This window comes from Passer domesticus, chromosome 18, assembly GCF_036417665.1.
Source record: "Passer domesticus isolate bPasDom1 chromosome 18, bPasDom1.hap1, whole genome shotgun sequence".
NCBI lineage: Eukaryota > Metazoa > Chordata > Aves > Passeriformes > Passeridae > Passer > Passer domesticus.
The window spans coordinates 11120409-11129263 of NC_087491.1; the positions used below are offsets into that span (position 1 = coordinate 11120409).

The 8855-nt window shown below is 65.2% G+C and overlaps 1 protein-coding gene across 5 annotated transcripts; it reads right to left on the reverse strand.

The window, feature by feature from the left end:
* Positions 1–179: 179 nt before the first annotated feature.
* On the reverse strand, positions 180–8655 carry PHF19 (PHD finger protein 19). 5 transcript variants are annotated; one of them, XM_064393512.1, is made up of 15 exons: positions 7639–8655; positions 5860–6054; positions 5514–5595; positions 5317–5412; positions 5125–5225; positions 4866–5014; positions 4534–4629; positions 4306–4374; positions 3901–4021; positions 3406–3473; positions 3147–3317; positions 2968–3049; positions 2686–2771; positions 2490–2585; positions 180–2200 (listed from the first exon to the last, which is right to left on the reverse strand). In XM_064393512.1, exons 1-15 carry the CDS (start codon positions 8134–8136, stop codon positions 1861–1863), a joined length of 2250 nt encoding a protein of 749 aa, XP_064249582.1. In that variant the 5' UTR covers positions 8137–8655; the 3' UTR covers positions 180–1860. The 5 variants fall into 5 exon arrangements, with proteins under 5 accessions (XP_064249582.1, XP_064249583.1, XP_064249584.1 ...); XM_064393513.1 differs by having other exon boundaries at positions 7467–7758; XM_064393514.1 differs by lacking the exon at positions 7639–8655 and adding an exon at positions 7417–7542.
* Positions 8656–8855: the final 200 nt, after the last annotated feature.

The window sequence follows — 8855 nt, forward strand, 5'->3', positions numbered from 1 at the left end:
AATAAACAGGAGTTTCTTGGCTGGGCAGGTGTCGTGGCCACAGCTGGGCAGAGGAAAGGGCTGTCCTGGGCTTGCACACCTCACCTGGCACACAACACAACCCAGCAGCACCAGCTGCCCCGTGCTGGGCACTGGGCATCCCAACCCAAGAATCCTCACACCACAAAGAAACAGTGACGTTGAAAAAAACCCCACTTTTTAATTGTCCATCAGACATATTAATTACAACTTGGGTATAACGAGAGGTGCTTACAAGCAGCAACCTGAACTCAGAAATCAGAAGGTGCACAGAGTTGTTATAACCTCTATTACAGCGAATGCAAAATATACTCTGCAACAAAAATACTTTTAAAGGCTCCACATTCAATTCTCTGCAAGAAGCCAGGAGAGGAGGAGAGGGGACAGAGAGGGGGCAGAGAGGAGCCAGGGCCAGATCCCGTGGGTGCTCCCACAGGCATAACCCTCCTCAGCCCTGGCACAGCTCTTGGCAGCCCCTTGGAGGGCTCCATAGGCACTAAGAAAGGGAAATATTTGAAGGGATCCTTCAAGGACAAAGCTAAGGCAGGACAGGAGGTTCTCCAGCTGCTGGAGAACAGCTGCCAGGGGTGGGGGCACCTGGCAGCCCCTCTCCCAAAAGGACAGGGACACTGCTCTGGATGAGCTGAGGTCCCATGAGCACAGGTAGGGCAGGACAGGCTCTGCTGATGGACTGGACCCCAACAGCCCTCCCTCCATCCCAGAGACAGCCACGGTGGCATGGGGGAGAGGCGAGGAGGGCATTAAAAATATCTCTCTGTCTCTCTAAAGGATAAAAATCCAGCACATCTATCTGATACCAGAATCTTTTTTAAAAAGCCAACTGCTCTGCTCCCACCCAAGCTGGCAGTATTGCTTTGTTAAAGCAGGGGCTGCTCCTTCCCTGCTGCAGACAAATCAAGGCCAGTGCTCACAAACATCAGCACTGTGAGAGAGACACAGCCAGGAGGTCACAGGGATGGCCACAGGGGTGGCCACAGGGACCCCAGCACAGCCCCTGCCCCCCTGTCCTCCTCAGCCTTTTTTTTTTGGTTTGTCTGCTGGTTTGGCACATTTGGGATGAAGATTCCTGTAGAAACAAAGGCCTTGGGCTGCAGTCTGTGCAGTGCCCATGGTGGTTTTAAGGCAAAGGAGGATTTTTTTGGACGATCTCTTCCAAGATCATGATTGTCAGAAGAGGGGAATGAAGCTGGTGCAGCACCACACGCAGTCCAGGTTGTGGGGTGAGAGCACCTCTGCCCCATGGCTGCAGCAGCCACACGTGGGCTGGTTCTGGGGCATCTTCCTCTCGTATAAAGCAAACCACATTCCTTTAATGAATGGATTCAGGCTGAGGTGAAAACCCCGAGGGCTGTCCCCCTTTCCCATGGGCACAGGGACGAGCTCTGAGAGCCCAGGGGTGAGGAGGGGTTGGTGTTTTGGCAGCAGCAGCCCCTCGAGGCTGCTCAGTCAGGCTGTGCCAGGCTGTGCCAGGCACAGGTCGAGGTCCCTCTGTGTGAGCAGGGTGTGGGGTGCCCCCAAACATCTGCTCCAGCTGTGCCAGGGGGACCCTTCTGGAAGGGCCAGACCCCCTCACTGCTCTGAGCAGGAGGGCACGGCTGGGCCACGCTCTGCATAAACACAGCCAAGGAACTAAAAATCGTTAACATAAAAAAATAAGAGTGTCAGGGCTTCAGGTTTCATTCCTGGGCAGCCGTGCCCGCCTGGGCGCTGCCTCCACGGCCGGGAGGAGGGACCAGCACCTCTCCTGCGCCTCACGGGCTGCCCCGGCAGCCCGATCTCCTCCGCTGCGGCTCCGGGAGAGGTCTCGGGGCTGGCGGGGGCTCAGTACGGGGTGGTGCCTTCCCACTCCACCAGGTACTGCACCTTGCCCTCCAGCGTCACCCGCCGTGCCAGCACCTGGTACTTCTCCCCGCACACCAGCCGGCCCGCGGCCCCGAAGTAGCTGCTGATGGAGGACTTGAGGTGGGACAGCGAGGAGTCGTCCTCGCTGATGCTCTCGAAGGTGTGGCTGTCGATGGCGTCCTCGGGGCCGGCGGCAGGCTCGCTGCCCTCGGGGGTGGCGGCGGCCGGGCGCCCGCCCAGCTCGGCCCCTCTCCTCTTGGCCCCCGAGGCGTAGGCTGGCACTGCCAGCTTGCGCTTGCGGCTGCCCACGGTCCTGCGGCTGCCGGGGAGGGCACAGGGCAGCGCTGAGGGCAGCACCCCAAAGGTGAAACCCCCCCCCCCCCACCGGGCTGGCTGCTGGAGGGAGCTGGGAATTTGGGGGAGCCCAGCAAGGATTGATGGCTCTGATCCTGCACCCCCTGCAAGTGCCACTCTGGGACCCCCAGCACGTTTTGGGGCACAGGCAGGAAAAGCTCCCCAGGGTGGGAAAAGAGGGGAGATACAGGCCCTCACCCCCCTGGCCATGCCACCAGGACCCCTCCAAAGGGGGCAAGGGGCACAGTCCTCACCTGGACTCGTAGGAGAGGCTCGTGGTGGCCGAGCCCGAGGTGCTGGTGGCATCTGTGGAGTCCACGTCCGACAGGAAAGTCTGTCCCGAGCTGGCACTGTGGATGGGGTGGCATGGGACAGGCTGGGATGCAGCACGGCCCCCAGCCTGGCACAAGCAGCACCCTGCCCCCCCAGCCCTGGCCGGGCTGCACGGACCTTTTCAGGCTCTGGATCTCATCCAGAGTGAAGTCAAAGATGCTGGCCAGGTGGTGGTTGGTGCTCCAGGCCGAGGTGAAGTCACTCTGTCACAAAAACAAGCTCACTCCTCCCTGCCTGGCACAGGGGGGTGCCCACACCCCGCCGCTGGCACCCTGGGAAGCGGCCTGGGCGAGCGACCCTTCCCAAAGGGAGGGACAGGAGCTCTCCCCGGGGAGCGGGGCAGGGCTGCGGGCAGGAGCAGGGCTGGGCAGCGCCGGGAGGACAGGGACAGGCACTCACGCTGGGAATGGCATCCTCCAGCAGGAACTTGGCCCTCTTGCGCCGCGCTCGCTTCTGCTGCTGCAGCTGCCGCGGCAGGAGGCTGCAAACAGGGCGTGAGCAGGGGGGCGCGGGCAGGGGGCTGCTGCTGCGGCTGCTGCTGCTGCTGCGGCTGCTGCGGGGTGCCCGGGGCCGCTCACCTGTCCTTATGGGCGTATTTGCTTTTCCCCCTCTTCTTCAGCTCGCAGCAGCCGCTCTCGGCCTCGCCGGGGGCTTTCTCCGGCAGCACCTTGCTGGGGGGGTTCGGGGGGACGCGGATCCGCAGGCGGAAGATGCATTTCTTCTTCTTGATCTCCTTCCCACACAGAAACCTGGGCGCAGAGGGGAGGGGGCAGCGCTCGGGGGGGTGGCACGGGAGCATCCCGCATCCCACCGTGCCTCCATCCCCCCGGCTCTCACCTGCTCTTGTAGCTGTTGAGGGCGTTGAGGAGGTGGGGGCCGCGCTCGGAGATCGGGGTGCCCGTGAGCTGCGGGACAGGCCAGGCAGGGCTCAGTGCCCGCTCTGGTTATGCAAAATCCAAACAGACGGGGGAACCCGAACTCCGGCTTTCGGCTCCTGCCCGGGGCCGGGAGAGAGGGAGGGAGGGAGAGGGAGGGAGAGGAAGGGAGAGGGAAGGAGAGGGAGGGAGGGAGCCAAGGCCCGGGTCTGGCTCCGGGGGGAGCCGCCCCGTCCTGCCCCGGGGACAGGGACACCACGCCTTGCTGTGAGCGCTTCTCCCAGCTCTACTCCCGCTGGGAAAGGTGTCAGGTCTGACACTCCAACGAGGAAAATCCCAGCGCAGAGGAAGGGGATTAAGCTCCTCTGGAGCAGGAGCTGCCATGCTGAGTGCTGCACAAGCTGAGGTGACATTTCTCACTCCCACGGCTGCTCTCCAGCCCAAGGTGTGTTTGTACCTTCCCGAGCTGCAGAGGGTCCCAGTGGTGGTTCACAAAGGCCAAGATCTCCTCGAAGTCAAAGTATTTCTTCTTGCTCTGCACACCCAGGTTGTAGAGGGCGAGATGGACGATGTCCACCCTGCAGAAAAGAGGGGCACGAGGTCAGCAGCCCTGGCAGGATGGTGCCACCACCATGCCCTGTTCTGCCAGTGCCACTACAGCTCCCAGTCCTCCCAAACCTTCCCACACCTCACAGGGCAAGCAGCCCAGCCCAAAGGTGTATCCCAGAGGATGCCACAGCCAGGACAGCATCCCTTGAGCTTTGGGGAGAGGTGGGACACTGCCTGCAGCTGAGCACTTGCAGGGAGCAGCCAGCCCAGTGTCCCTGGGCACATCCCAAAGGAGGCACAGCCCAATTCTCACCATCTCAGGGGCAGGCGCTTGATGTACTCTGGTCCCTGGTTGCACACAGAGCAGAAAAACACATAGAACCTGGAAAAGACATGGGGAAGTGCTGGGAGTGAGGATCATCCCACAGCCGTGCAGGGCCCAGGGCCACCCGATCCATGGCGGTGTCAGTGGATCAGGGACACAGCTGGGATGTGCCCGTGGTCCCCCCAGAGCCAGCCCAGCCCACCCGCGGGGCCGTACCGGTCTCCAAACATCATGGGGTCGCTGAGGCACTGGGTGCAGGCCTCGTGGAACCACTGCCGGCAGCCGTGGCACTGCAGCATCTTCAGGTACCACCTGGGCGGGGACACAACGGCGACAGTGAGGGCAGCCACTGCCCCAGACCCTCCAAACACAGACCCCCAGCCAGGGGGAGGAACTGTCCCTAGCTGGTTTTTCTGTGCAAACACAGACACAGATGGCAGAGGCTGCAAAGCTGTTTGACCCCTGCCAGGCTGGGGTCACACATCCCCGCCCTGTCCCCTTGTTCCTTTTCCCCACAGAGCCACAGGTGGCGCACGGGCTGTCCTTACTCGCCGGGGCCCCCGCAGTAGCAGTAGCACTGCTGCTGGTTGGTGCGGTGTGGGGAGTCCCACTCCAGCAGCTCGGGGTTGTAGGACAGCACCATCTTCACGGCCTGCAGCGTCCTGGCAATGGCTCCTTTCTTCAGGGCACCCCCTTTCTGTGGGAGAGACAGGGCCGGGCTCAGCAAGGCCGCCCCGGGACCCCGTCCTGCTCCTCTGTGCAGGGACGGGGGGCACACGGAGCCGGGAGCGGGGCAGCCCCACTCACCCGCACGGCCAGGGCGAAAATGCAGCGGCGGCAGAACCACGGCGTCCCCAGCGGGCCCTCGCCGCCGCTCGCCACCGGGATGTGGCACTGCTGGTGGTACCCTGCGGGAGCGCCCGGCATCAGCGCCGCGGGGCCGGGCCAGCCTCGGCCGGGCTGGGCACGGCAGCGCCCGGGGCTCACACCCGCACTCACCCAGCCCGCACTTCCCGCAGATGAGGATCTCGTTCCTGGGGCCCGACTTCTTCCCCAGGCAGATGCTGCACTTGGGCTCCTCGCCCGGGACGCCGGCTGCGGGACCAGGGTGACAGAGGTGGCACAGCCATGTCCCCGTGCTGCTGGGATGGGTCCCACCGCACGGCAGCGGGGAAGGGGGCTGGGGCAGCACTCACCATGCTGGATGTCCTTCCAGAGCACCCAGTACTTGGAGTTATCCTCAAACGTGACGAGGCAGCTCTGCTTGGAGCCGCTCACCTGCCAGAGGAGAGCAGGAGGAACAGTTGTGGGTCAGCTCCCATTCCCAGCACCTCCCTGCTTTCCTTGGGGCCTGATCCCGTCTCCCGGGGCTGCGGGCACTCAGGTTTGGGGTGTGACACCCCGGGGCAAGATGCCAGCCCGAAATGCCCGGCTGACCAAGGGCACACTGCAGCCCAGGCCATCACCCCTGAGCCGGGGAATGGCACCGCTGGCTCCGGCACCTCCTCGGGTTCTCCCGTTCCCCGGGGGCGCCCACGTTACCCTCTTGATCTTGCCGAGGTAGTAGAGCCCGTCTGTCCAGCGGCACAGCACGTACTGCCCCTCGGTCAGCCTGACCATCAGCTCGCGGCAGCCGCTGCCCCTCCGCGCCGCGCCCGCTGCCGGCTGGACGCGCCCCGCGGCCGCGTACACATCCCGGATCAGCGGGGTCAGCTCCGTGCCCTCCATCAGCACAGCCTGCGGGGGACACACGCGCTGTCACCTGTCCCCTGTCCCCTCGGCACGGCACGGCACGGCACGGCACCGGCCGGGCGCAGCATCCCTGAGCGCGCTGCCTGCCAGGGCCGAGGCTGGAGGCGGGTCAGCCCCAGCAGGGCTCAGGACACTGCAAAGCAGAGCCGGTGAGACGCTTCCTTTCCAGCCAGAATCTTTGCTGCCGGTGGACAAGAGGGGATTAACCCCCGACAGGCTCCCACAGCACCGGGACGCGCCACAGCTCCGCGTGGTTCAGTTTTGGGAAGGGGCACACAAGGAATAAAAGCTTTAAAATGCACGGTGATTTCAAAATCACGATTTCCGCGCAGTTTTGCGGGCTCCCAAACCACCGGGACTGCTGCAGGAGCAGGGATGTGCCAGCACCACCCACAGCGAGCGAACCCAGGCGGCCAAATGTCACCGCCACGAGGTTTGGGGTGCAGCAGGCAAAGAAACCGCGCACAGCAGAGCCGCGATCCCGAAGGACACCACGGAAACAACTGGAAAGGGACTTTTCTCCCCTTGGCGCTCCCGTCACGGCCACACATGTGGCCTCACGGCACCACGCGTGTCCCGGCGCCACGCGAGCCCGCTCTGCCCGGCCCTGCCATCCATGAGGATCTCCCGCTCCCCGAGAGTGCCGGCATGGGAACAGCGATCCCGCTCCCGGCAGAGCCCGGAGCCCACGACCCGCGCCCCGTCCCCGCAGCGGCGCTGGCCGTGTCCCCGCGTGGGAGCGCGTCCGAGCGCGGCCGCAGCTCCGCTCCGCGCCGCGGTGCTCCCGCGGCTCCCCGCGCTTCCCTCCGCCCCCGCCGCTCCCTTCTTGCAGCTCCGCGGCCCCGGAGCTCCCGCCGCGCTGCCCCCGGCCCCGCGGACACGTGCGGGAGCGCCCACGCCCAGAGCCCAGAGCCCAGAGCCCAGAGCCCAGAGCCCAGGGCCCAGAGCCCAGGGCCCAGGGCCCAGGGCCCGGCCGGGTCCCCGCGCCCCGCTGGCACCTGCCGGGGGTGGCCGCGGGCAGCGCCGAGCGGCGGCCGCGGCCCCGCCGCCATTGGCTCATTCAAAGGCGGCCGCGTTGCCGTCCCCGCCCGTCCCGCGGGTCCCGCCGGTGCCGGGCGCGGGGCCGGGCGCGGGGCCGGCGCCGCCCTTACCGCGGAGCTCAGCGGGCGCGCGGGGCGCGGGGCGCGGCGGGGCGCGGCGGGGGCCGGGCGCGGGGCGCCATCTTCCCGCGCTTCCCCCGCGCTCCCGCCGGCATTGACGTCCCGGTTATGCAATTAGCGGGGCCGCCCCCGCCGCCTCCCACGGGTCCGGTCCCACCGCGGCGCAGCGCATCCCCGCGGCACCCACCGGCACCGCACGGCACGGCGCGGCACGGCACGGACCGGACTGGCACCGACCCACTGGCGTGACACCGAGCGACCGGCGTGGATGGGCATCGATAGGAGCCGAGCGGAGCGGAGCGGGGCGCATCCCGGCTCGGCACATCCCGGCTTGGCCCGGCCCGGTGCTCCGGAGAGCGCGGGCGGCATCCCCGGGGCCGGGCCGGGGCACGCAGGGTGGGCCACGCACCCACCGGCCGTGGAGAGGCACCGTCACCCTCTGGCACACGCGGGACGTCCCCGCCTGTCCCCTCCGAGCCGTGGCTTCCCCCGGTGGCCCGGGTGGGGGGCGGGCAGGGGGTGGGATGCGGGCAGTGCCTGCGCCGCATTGTCCCGAGAGGGAACGACCTGTGCTCGCCGGGATTCCTGGAAGCGGGAGCAGCCTCTCAGCCTTTCTCTGAATCTCGCAGAGAAAAATCAATCGCTGTAAAAACCGCTTTCGGTCGGTGCCAAGAAGAAATCTGTAGGATTCGCTGTTTGTTGGAAAGCGACCCTGGAAAAGCAATGTTTTCCAGGCTGCTCGGGCCATAGAAGAGCTGATTCCCGGCGCCGGGTCTGGGCCAAGCGTGAGCAGAATCCGCACAGGCTTTTCCTGTCCGTGATGGATGCAGCCCCGGGAGCTGGGGCTCGGACGTGTCACAAAACTGGAGCTGAGCCTCCCTTTCAACACCCGCCACTCGGGAATCATTTATTTAATCAAACTGTTAATAAAACATTGGTATCAGAGCGCTCCCCGTGATGCTGCACCTGCGGAGGGCACGGGAAAGGCGATTCCCCGAGCACGGCCGCGCTGCCGCTCCCTGCGCGGGGCTGCGTGAGAAAAACCGCGTGTGCCAAGTGTGCCGTGCCGTGCCGTGCCGTGCCGCGCCCCTAAGGAGCCCCAGCTCCCCGTGAGTCACACCGGGATAAGTGTGAGTCACTCGCGACTAAAATAACCCCTGCCCGCAGCCCCGGGAGGAACCCGCTCCCCGTCCGTGCCTCGGGACACGGAATGCCAGGGGCTGCTGCAGTCCCGGGACAGCGATCCCGTGCCAGCCTGTCCCCGAGGGCACCGCGGGAGCAGCGCCCTCCTCCCGGCCCCGCGGCTGGTGCTGGCAGCGCCGCTTGCTCGCCGCAGGAATGCGGATGGTGTGACACGGAAATCGAAGGCTGGATGGAGCTCCCCGGGGCTGTGCGCAGGAAGAACCCGACTGGAACCCTTCCACACGGAGGGAGAGCACGGCAGCATCGCGTTGGGACAAAAGTCTCCGACAAAAGTGAAAAAAAAAACCAACAGAATTTGAGATGTATCCTGTATTTTCCATCCGGAATGAAGTAACATAATTACAGCAACATAAACCAGATTTAACTCTGGTTCCTTTGCAGGTGCTTCTGTCACAGCATCCAGCAAGCCTGGCCTCAGATTGC